This window comes from Sphaerodactylus townsendi, unplaced genomic scaffold (genome assembly GCF_021028975.2).
Source record: "Sphaerodactylus townsendi isolate TG3544 unplaced genomic scaffold, MPM_Stown_v2.3 scaffold_1278, whole genome shotgun sequence".
Lineage (NCBI taxonomy): Eukaryota > Metazoa > Chordata > Lepidosauria > Squamata > Sphaerodactylidae > Sphaerodactylus > Sphaerodactylus townsendi.
This window is the reverse complement of record NW_025949824.1, coordinates 1-10,930: the sequence shown is the minus strand read 5'-3', so window position 1 is coordinate 10,930 and position 10,930 is coordinate 1. Positions and strand designations below refer to the sequence as shown.

Sequence of the window (10,930 nt, the reverse complement as noted above, 5' to 3'; positions counted from 1 at the left end):
GAAGAAGAAGAAGAAGAAGAAGAAGAAGAAGAAGAAGAAGAAGAAGAAGAAGAAGAAGAAGAAGAAGAAGAGGAGGAGGAGGAGGAGGAGGAGGAGGAGGAGGAGTTTGGATTTATATCCCCCCTTTCTCTCCTGCAGGAGAGAAAGGGGCTGACAATCTCCTTGCCCTTCCCCCCTCCCAACAAACACCCTGTGAGGTGGGTGGGGCTGAGAGAGCGCCGAGAAGCTGTGACTCGCCCAAGGTCACCCAGCTGGCGTGTGTGGGAGTGTACAGGCTAATCTGAATCCCCCAGAGAAGCCTCCACAGCTCAGGTGGCAGAGCTGGGAATCAAACCCGGTTCCTCCAGATCAGAGTGCACCTGCTGTTAGCCACTGCTCTTAGCCACTGCTGCTCCCTAGGCATTTTCTAGCCCTTGACTGTCAACAGGGAACTCATGGCCAAAATGGAATTACTTTTCTGTGCTGTACAGGAAGGAAAATAAAACTCCAAAGTACCTGTGTTTTTCCCAGGGGAAGCACTAACAGAGCTGTGGCCCTGACCTGGATTTCCCAGGATATCCCGATCTTGTCAGATCTCAGAAGCTAAGCAGGGTCAACCCTGGTTAGTATTTGGAAGGGAGACCTTCAAGGGAATCAAGGTTGCTACACAGAGGCAGGCCATGGCAAACCACCTCTGTCTGTCTCTTTCCAAGAAGAAGAGTTTGGATTTATATCCCCCCTTTTTCTCCTGTTAAGGACACTCAAAGTGGCTTACAAGCTCCTTTCCCTTCGTCTCCCCATAACAGGCACCTTGTGAGGCAGGTGGGGCTGAGAAAGCTCCGAAGAACTGTGACTAGCTCAAGGTAACCCAGCAGGAATGTAGGAGTGCAGAAGCACAATTGGTTCACCAGATAAGCCTCTGCCACTCAGGTGGAGGAGTGGGGAATCAAACCTGGTTCTCCAGATTACAGTCACCCTGCTCTTAACCACTGCACCACGCTGGCTGTCTACAGGGTCATCCTTCCTCCCACTGGACAACACTCTCCACCACCAACAGAGCCAAGAGTCTTTCAGGAGTTGTTGGGTTGGCATGAAAGAAGAGAACCTATTTTAGGATGTTCCGTCGGTCACCGGCTATAAAATTGAATTTGAGGGAGTTTCTTAAGGGCACGCGGGGTGAGGCAGAAAAGACAAAATGGCTCTACCTCAGCTCTGTGGTTTCCCAACAGGAGGAAGAACCCACGACCCAAATACAGACGCTGCCAATCTCCCGGACCTCGGAACAGGTGAGCAGTTGCCTTGGAATCCTCAGATGGGGGTTCGTCTCCCCTCTCTCCCATTCTACATGTTGAAGTAGCAGAATCCACGCCCATGTTTAGATACCATAAATGCACCATACTCAAAAGTGCTCCAGTTTCGTCTCTGAATTCCACTTGGTTTTCCCAGATTTCTCCATTTCCACCTTTCACTTGCAAAACTTGAGGGTATGTGAATTGTGCATTGTTATGATTTCTGCTCAGTGTGTATCTCTGATGCACTCTTCTCTCTGCGATATATCTCTGAAGATGCCAGGCACAGATGCAGGCAAAACGTTAGGAACAAGATCCACCAGACCACGGCCACGCAGCCCGGAAAACCCACCACAACCAGCTGAGTCCAGCCATGAAAGCCTTCGACAATGCAGTGGTTGAAAGAGTTATCTTATATTTATGAAGATAATTCTACCCCACTGTTCTCCCTTAAAGGCTGTCACAAGAGAGTACTTCAACAATGTGCATTAGGAGGGACCAATTTTTTTAACCTGCTTGTTATTCTCTTTTTAAGGGTTTCGCCGAGCTCCAAAGGGACCTTGATAAATTAGGTGATTGGGCTAGGAAAAGGCAAATGCAGTTCAATGTAACAAAATGCAAAGTGATGCACATAGGGGCAAAAAATCCAAACTTCACATACAAGCTACAAGGGTCAGTGCTATCAGTCACAGACCAGGAAAGGGGTTTGGGCGTCTTAGTTGATAGTTCCATGGGAATGTCAACTCAATGCATGGCAGCTGTGAAAAAGGCCAACTCTATGCTGGGGATCATTAGGAAAGGAATTGAGAATAAAACTGCAAAGATTGTCATGCCCTTATATAAAGCCGTGGTGCGACCGCACTTGGGAGTCCATGTGTTCAAACTCTGGTGGCTTTATCTCAAAAAGGATATCGAAGAGATAGAAAAAGTGCAGAGAAGGGCAACGAGGATGATTGAAGGATTGGAGCACCTTCCTTATGAGGAGAGGCTGCAGCGTTTGGGACTCTTTTAGTTTGGAAGAGGAGGCGTCTGAGGGGGGGATATGATTGAAGTCTATAAAATTGTGCATGGGGTAGAAAATGTTGACAGAGAGACATTTTTCTCTCTTTCTCACAATACTAGAACCAGGGTGCATTCATTGAAAATGCTGGGGGGGAAGAATTAGGACTAATAAGAAAGGGAAACACTTCTTCACAGCGTGTGATTGGTGTTTGGAATATGCTGCCACACAGGAGGTGGTGATGGCCACTAACCACAGGATAAAAAGCTTTAAAAAGGGCTTGGACAGATTTATGGAGGAGAAGTCCGATCCTATGGCTACCAATCTTGATCCCCTCCCTTGATCTGAGGCTTGCCAAATGCCTTAGCCCAGACCAGGTGCTCCAGGAGCAGCAGCAGCAGAAGGCCATTGCTTTCACATCCTGCACGTGAGCTCCCAAAGGTACCTGGTGGGCCACTGCGAGTAGCAGAGTGCTGGACTAGATGGACTCTGGTCTGATCCAGATGGCTCTTTCTTATGTTCTTAAGGCCATTGCTTTCACATCCTGCACGTGAGCTCCCAAAGGCACCTGGTGGGCCACTGCGAGTAGCAGAGTGCTGGACTAGATGGACTCTGGTCTGATCCAGCAGGCTAGTTCTTATGTCCTTATGTTCTTATGTTCATAGGTTATTACCTATAAGTTACAACTTGCGTGACTCCTCCAGGCATCTTTGGAGGCTCTGCTTGAAGTGCCCCCACATTCTGAGATTAGATGGGTGGTAACACAGGAGAGAGCCTTCTCGGTCATAGCCCCAAAGCTCTGGATCTGTCCGTCTCCTTCTGTTGCTCCCTTCTGCCAACAGATGAAGACTTTTGTTCAGTCGGCATTCCCTCAGTTATCTCTCCTTCCTAATCAACCACTTTATTGCTGTTTTTTTATGTTTTGTCTGCATTTTGACTGTTTGTTGTTCTTTTAATGATGGGCGTTGAAGCTGCAGAGGGGCTGAAGCTTGGCTGTTACCGTATGAAAATGTTATTTCATCGTGTATGTTTTAAATGGCTTCCCACCTTTGTGGCCCTTGTGAGGGCAAAAAGGCGGATATCAATTTTGTAAACAATAAAGATAAGTACAGCCAATACCTGGAGTTGTGCCTGCAAGGAACAAAAGCCATTTCCAACCGAATGGTTTTTCGCTTCTATCCATCCCCTCCCCCTGCCAGTTGGAAGGGTAATAATTTACTCGCTTCAGACTTTAGTCTCTGACCTTCTACCCTTTCACACAGTCTCACGCTCCCTTTTGAAACTTGTGATGGAGACAAGTCCACAAGTCCCGGAACCCTCAAAATTGGCTTTGTGTATGTGAAACCGTCTTATAGAGAGAGCAGCAGTGGCGTAGGAGGTTAGGAGCTCGTGTATCTAATCTGGAGGAACCAGGTTTGATTCCCAGCTCTGCTGCCTGAGCTGTGGAGGCTTATCTGGGAAATTCAGATTAGCCTGTGCACTCACACACACGCCGGCTGGGTGACCTTGGGCTAGTCACAGCTTCTCGGAGCTCTGTCAGCCCCACCTACCTCACAGGGTGTTTGTTGTGAGGGGGGAAGGGCAAGGAGATTGTAAGCCCCTTTGAGTCTCCTGCAGGAGAGAAAGGGGGGATATAAATCCAAACTCCTCCTCCTCCTCCTCCTCTTCTTCTTCTTCCTCTTCGTCTTCTTCTTCGTCTTCTTCTTCTTCGTCTTCGTCTTCTTCGTCTTCTTCTTCTTCGTCTTCTTCTTCTTCGTCTTGTTGTTGTTGTTGTTGTTGTTGTTGTTGTTGTTGACACCCGCCTTCAATGGATGGAAGTTATGTACCAAAACATTCTCAGACTTGAAGAAATGGCTCAAACACATATTGTTTAGTTCTGATTGAACTATTGATCTTTTTTAAATTTAAATGAAATTTAGCTGAGAATCTGTAAAAAAGTTGTCTCATCTGTGTATTGTGAAGAAGCAGAGTTTGGATCTATATCTCCCCCCCCCCCTTTCTTTCCTGCAAGGAGACTCAAAGGGGCTTGCAATCTCCTTTCCCTCCCCCCCCTTTACAACATACACCTTGTGAGGTGGGTGGGGCTGAGAGAGCTCCGAATAACTGTGACTAACCCAAGATCACTCAGCTGACCTGTGTTGGAGTGTCCTGGCTAATCTGGTTCCCCAGATCAGCCTCCACAGCTCAAGTGGCAGAGCGGGGAATCAAACCCAGTTCTCCAGATTAGAGTGCACCTGCTCTTAACCACTACGCCACTGCTGCTCTCATTGTAAACATTTTGATATATGCCATTGAAGGGTAGCCACAATGGCGTAATAAGAGGTTTGGTTGAGAATTTCTGAAGTTAACGTTTCCAGATCTTTGGTGGCCATTTAGCAGAACCTCATTGATTCTTCAGTTTTATGATTTCCACCCCTTTCTCTCTCTCTCCCGCCCCTCCCCCAAACCCTCCAGGAATTACAGGAAAGACAAGCAGTTGAAGTGGAGGCCTTGGAAAGTGAAATGGGTCGCCTGGTGGGGCAAATTGAAGAGCTAGAGGGCCAGATGGCCACACTGGGGCTGACACTCACACAGGTGAGGAGTGGGGAGGAGGGGGCATAACTGGCACCTGAGGCACTGCATCACCTAAAGGGGAAAAGTGTCTCTGATGTCCTCTGTACAGAAACATTTTCTTCAGTCTCAGCTACTTTATTAGGTGCCTGCCATGTTTGTTTTCCTTTTATTGCTGCATGGATTGCAGAGAGGTGGACAGAGAGACTTCAACTGTTTCATAATGGCAAAGAGGCCGAGGTCTTCCCCTGATAAGAACCTCAGAAGAGCCCTGCTGGATCAGACCAGCGAGGGTCCATCTAGTCCAGCATCCCGTCTCACATAGTGGCCATCCACCTCCTCTGGAGGTCCAGCAACAGGTCATAGAAGCTGAGGCCTTCATGGGGTACAAGATGAGCCCTGCTGGATGTTCAATGAGGGTCCCAGTAGTCCAGCATCCCATCTCACATAGTGGCCATCCAGGCTCCTCTGGAGGTCCAGCAACTTAGTGGAGTAGAAGCTGAGGCCTTCATAAGAACACAAGATGAGCCCTGCTGGATCAGACCAGCGAGGGTCCATCTAGTCCAGCATCCCGTCTCACATAGTGGCCATCCACCTCCTCTGGAGGTCCAGCAACAGGTCATAGAAGCTGAGGCCTTCATAAGAACACAAGATGAGCCCTGCTGGATCAAACCAGCGAGGGTCCATCTAGTCCAGCATCCCATCTCACATAGTGGCCATCCAGCTCCTCTGGAGGTCCAGCAACAGGTCGTAGAAGCTGAGGCCTTCATAAGAACACAAGATGAGCCCTGCTGGATCAGACCAGCGAGGGTCCATCTAGTCCAGCATCCCATCTCACATAGTGGCCATCCACCTCCTCTGGAGGTCCAGCAACAGGTCATAGAAGCTGAGGCCTTCATAAGAACACAAGATGAGCCCTGCTGGATCAGACCAGCGAGGGTCCATCTAGTCCAGCATCCCGTCTCACATAGTGGCCATCCACCTCCTCTGGAGGTCCAGCAACAGGTCATAGAAGCTGAGGCCTTCATAAGAACACAAGATGAGCCCTGCTGGATCAGACCAGCGAGGGTCCATCTAGTCCAGGGGTCTTCAAACTATGGCCCTCCAGATGTTCAGGAACTACAATTCCCATCAGCCCTGCTACTTGGCCATGCTGGCAGAGGCTGATGGGAATTGTAGTTCCTGGACATCTGGAGGGCCATAGTTTGAAGACCTCTGATTTCTAGTCCATCAGCATCTTGACTCACACAGTGGCCAGCCAGCTTCTCTGGAGGTTCACCCATAGGGTGTAGAAGCTGTAGACCTTCCCTTATAAGTTTATCAGAAGAAGCCTTCTGGACCAGACTGGTGTTCCATCTAGTCTAACATTCCTTTTCACAAAATGGGCAACCAGCTTTTGTGGTGGTGCATAGAGGCCAAGGGCTTCCCCTGAGGCTGTCTCCTGGCACAGGGATTCAGAGCTTCTCTATAATCATCAGGACTAATGGTCACCAATAGTCTTTGAGTCTGCTGAATCCCGGTTCAAAGCTATCTACAACTCCTGCTAGAAAAAAATATTTATCTGCAGGGACAAACTGGTTCTTATCTATATATTTGTCCCCAGTAGGGGGATAAAATGTTTCCTATGTGGCTATTTTCCAAGGAGAAACTGATAGAGGAACAAAAGGTTTACACGTTCACTTGTCCCCATACCAGTCTGCTCTTTGATAATGCAAGGCTGTTAGCTAAATTCACAACAAGAACAACAAGAAACAGGAACCTCTAGAGCGGGGTGGTTGTCTTACCACATAGTGGAGAGGAACTGGCAATTAAAGAACCCACCCCATGGGGGAAGTGTCCTGTGGAACCCCCCAGGACCAAGGGACCTCTGTTCTGTTGCCTCTTGTGCATCAGGGGTTCCTGATGGGTCGTGCCCCTGTTAGTGAATGGGGGTGCCATTTCGGTGCACCCTAAAGGATTCTCTGGCCATCTTCAGGTGGAGGGAGAGGTACGGCGGCAGCAGCTGGGAGTAACCGATCTGGAGCAGACCCTGCGCGTGAAGGGTCGTACCGTGGAGTTGCTGCCCGACGCGGAGAACAACATGGCCAAGTTGCAGGTACCTGATGGGGGTGGCAGAGATCAACTCAGGAGGTGGGTTTGAAAGGGAGAACTGCGTCGGGACGCTTGGGGGGAAGAGGTTGTGGTCGAAGGGGCCGACTCCTACATGATAACGAGGTGTGGACCCACTTCGAAAGCAGCTCTTGTATTTCGAGCAGGGGAGAGTTGAGAGCAGATGGGCAAGGGAGTGAATCCACATAGCTGGGGTTAGGGGTGCAGCGCCCCCAGAGGCGGAGCTCCGGGGGGCACATTGCACTGGATGCATGCCTGGGGGGGGAGCGGAAAATTGTGTGCGCACCCCCTCCTCCACACACACTTGCCTTAGTTCAGCCTGAAAGCGGAGGCTGGAAAAGCGGCCCATTCACTTGAGGCTGAAAACGACCTGGTGGGAACTACAATTCCCAGGAGACCTTGCGAGCCCCAAGGTCTCAGGCTGAACTAAGGCAAGTGTGTGTATTGGGGGTGGGGCGGAAAAGCACAGTGCGCATCGGGCGCCGTATGGCCCAGCTACGCCTCTGGGTGCCCCCTCCCCCGCTGCGATGTGAAAAGACACAATGTGGAAAGCACAGCTGTATATACAGAAAGGGACTTGTGGCGAAGGCCCCGACAACAGGAAATGAGAGTGCGAGTCACATTTGAGAGATGTTTGTATGAAGGAATTTTTATTGTAAATCAAACCCCAGAAACAAAAAAGAAATGAAAATATAACAATAGTGGCAAATCTGTAAGTAAGTATAAGTTATAACTTAATCAGAAAAAAAATTGGATGCCGTAGTATCTTTTTAGTGAAGAACTAAGTGATGTGTCTAATTGCTGGCATCGTAACTTAGAAGACCAATCTCTTGAACATACACCTTAGCCTAGCCGGTTACTCAGTCTGTTTAGGAGGAAGTAATTCCTATCTTGTTAAAGGCTTTTGTGGCTGGAAACGACTGACTGTTGAGGGTTTTCCAGGCTGTGGGGCCGTGGTAGTTTCTTGCTCCTAAAGTTTCACCCACATCTATGACCGGCATCGTCAGAGGCACGTCATGGTAAGACGGTAAGTGTCACAGAAAGAAACACACCGTATCATGACATGCCTCTGAAGATGCCGGCCATAAGAAGAAAAAGAAGAGTTTGGATTTATATCCCCCCTTTCTCTCCTGCAGGAGACTCAAAGGGGCTGACAATCTCCTTGCCCTCCCCCCCTCACAACAAACACCCTGTGAGGTAGGTGGGGCTGAGAGAGCTCCGTAGAGCTGTGACTAGCCCAAGATCACCCAGCTGGCATGTGTTTGGAGTGCACAGGCTAATCTGAATTCCCCAGATAAGCCTCCACAGCTCAGGCGGCAGAGCTGGGAATCAAACCCGGTTCCTCCAGATTAGATACACGAGCTCTTAACCTCCTACGCCACTGCTGCTCCTGGGAAGGAAGGAAGGAAGGAAGGAAGGAAGGAAGGAAGGAAGGAAGGAAGGAAGGAAGGAAGGAAGGAAGGAAGGAAGGAAGGAAGGAAGGAAGGAAGGAAGGAAGGAAGGAAGGAGAAGAAGAAGAGTTGGATTTATACCCCACCTTTCTCTCCTGTAAGAAGACTCAAAGGGGCTGACAATCTCCTTGCCCGCTCTCAACAAACACCCTGTGAGGTGGGTGGGGCTGAGAGAGCTCCGAAAAGCTGTGACTAGCCCAAGGTCACCCAGCTGCCGTGTGCGGGAGTGCATAGGCTAATCTGAATTCCCCAGATAAGCCTCCACAGCTCAGGCGGCAGAGCAGGGAATCAAACCCGGTTCCTTCAGATTAGAATGCACCTGCTCTTAACCACTACGCCACATTGAAAGTGATGCTGTTTCAGGGTGGGAGATAATCCACCCCAAAACAGCATCACTTTCAATGTTGTTTTAACTGGGGACCCCAGATTCTCCCTTTAAGGTGGATTTAAAAGGAGAATTTGGGCTCTCTAGTTTAAACACCATTGAAAGTGATTCTGTTTGGGGGTGGATTTCAGCATCACAGTGGCTGCCCATTGGGGGAGGGGGGCAAAACTCAGATTTTGCACCAGGCTCCATTTCCCCTAGCTACGCCTCTGCCCAGAGGGCAAGGCAGAAGGAACTGCTGGCTGCCGGCTGGGAGCCCAGCTGGTGGGGGTGGGGCAGGGGAGGGGAGTCTGCCGTCCACGGCCTCGGAGACCTGCTTTTATAAGCGCTGGGACCGGGGGCGAGGCTTGGGGAGGCGTGGTCATGCCCTAGGGGCGGGTGGGGTGTGGCCCCACCCCTGAATCCCCCCATAAAAAATCTATACCTACGTCCCTGCCCATTTCCCATAATCCAGTGAGTTAAAGACCTTATGACCTCATCAGCATTTGAACATCCCGAATATGGATGATATTCGTGCATTGACATATTTTTAGATATTCGGAAACCTTTTAGAGGAGGCTTCGTTAAAGATGCCTTTCTTTCTCAACCCTGAATAGGCTCCAGTAAGCTCACCTAGTAGATTTGTGACCCTAAAATCGGGATCGCTAAAGATGAAGAAGAGTTGGATTTATACCCCACCTTTCTCTCCTGTAAGAAGACTCAAAGGGGCTGACAATCTCCTTGCCCGCTCTCAACAAACACCCTGTGAGGTGGGCGGGGCTGAGAGAGCTCCGAAAAGCTGTGACTAGCCCAAGGTCACCCAGCTGGCGTGCGTTGGAGTGCACAGGCTAATCTGAATTCCCCAGTTCCCCAATAAAGGTTTCCTCTCTTGCTGATTGGTTGTCCCATGCAATATTAAGTTCAAAAGGGCGCCAGGTGGATTTTAAAATTTGATAACATTTTAATTGTATTATCCATATTATGTATTTTAACCGAGTGTTGCTTTTTTAACCATTCGCCGCCCTGCACCTGACAACAGTCAGGAATGGGCGGGATATGAATCTAACAAAAGAAAAATGACATTTCCTGTCATTAAACTATACTTGGGGTTCCCAAGGGGTTTCCCCAAATCTGCTTCGCTTCCCTGAGCTTGCTGCATCGTCCCTTCCGACCACATTCCAGGCCCGTCATCCTCCAGAGGTGATGAGGTTCAGCGCATGTCCCTTTTGGCTGTTCCTCTTCCGTCCCCCAAATGCTGGAGAATGGAAGGCAGCGAAACCCTGGAATTTAGACCCAGGACAGAATGTGGACACCCGTTGTTTCCCCAGGTAGTGGTGGAGAGCAGCGCGCAGCGGATCGTCCAGCTGGCTGCCCAGTGGGAAAAGCACCGAGTGCCGCTCGTCCAGGAATTTCGGGAGCTCAAGGCCCTGCATGACTCCAAGGAGGTGAGGTCATGGGAAAAGAACGGGCGAGGGAGTAGCCTTGGAGCAGCAAGCCAAACAAGCGGTGGCGTTTGCTCCTTTCTCCCTTGCAGCTGGAATCATCGCAGCGCCTCTTGGAGATCAGGGAACTGCACGAGCGGATCCGATCGGCTGCTGACGAGGCTAAGCGCAAAGACGATCTCTACAAACAGTTGGTTAGTGGCTCGAGGGCGGGAGTTCTGTGTGTACCTGCGTGCACTTTACATATTGCCTGCATGTTAGAGGGCGTTTTCTCTTTGTGCCACCACACCAAGATATAAACTGCAGCCTTTCAATAAAACAGTGCCTTGGGATGCACTGGTAAGACTGTTTCTGTGCAAGTACAAAGAGCAGAGCTTCCTATTACCTTAGCCCCCCACCTGGGCCAATGTCCTTAGCATATAAGAGCAGTCTTAGCGTATGGCTGGGATTCCAGGCACGGTTGCTTTCTGAAACAGGACATAAAATTTATTTCTAAAGGCTGAACCTGGTGGGGGGCACATATACGAAGAAGAGTTGGATTTATATTCCCCCTTTCTCTCCTGTAAGGAGACTCAAAGGGGTTTACAATCTCCTTTCTCTTTCCCCCCCCACCCCCCCACAACAAACACCCTGTGAGGTGGGTGGGGCTGAGAGAGCTCTGCTGTGACCAGTCCAGGGGTAGGGAACCTGCGGCTCTCCAGATGTTCAGGAACTACAATTCCCATCAGCCCCTGTCAGCATGGCCA

General features: G+C 49.8%; 1 protein-coding gene across 1 annotated transcript; it reads left to right on the top strand.

Moving 5' to 3' along the window:
* Positions 1-880: 880 nt before the first annotated feature.
* LOC125424874 (coiled-coil domain-containing protein 22-like) lies at positions 881-10,624 on the top strand. The gene is made up of 5 exons (XM_048482309.1): positions 881-1,265; positions 4,723-4,842; positions 6,794-6,913; positions 10,071-10,187; positions 10,277-10,624. Exons 1-5 carry the CDS (start codon positions 1,095-1,097, stop codon positions 10,481-10,483), a joined length of 735 nt encoding a protein of 244 aa, XP_048338266.1. The 5' UTR covers positions 881-1,094; the 3' UTR covers positions 10,484-10,624.
* The last annotated feature ends 306 nt before the right edge of the window (positions 10,625-10,930 follow it).

Bases quoted from the DNA above. Each gene is read 5' to 3' on its own strand.
- LOC125424874 (XM_048482309.1), top strand. From the start codon at position 1,095: ATGTTCCGTCGGTCACCGGCTATAAAATTGAATTTGAGGGAGTTTCTT. The intron at 1,266-4,722 runs GTGAGCAGTTGC...CAAACCCTCCAG, and splicing joins TCTCCCGGACCTCGGAACAG to GAATTACAGGAAAGACAAGC. The intron at 10,188-10,276 runs GTGAGGTCATGG...TCTCCCTTGCAG, and splicing joins CCCTGCATGACTCCAAGGAG to CTGGAATCATCGCAGCGCCT.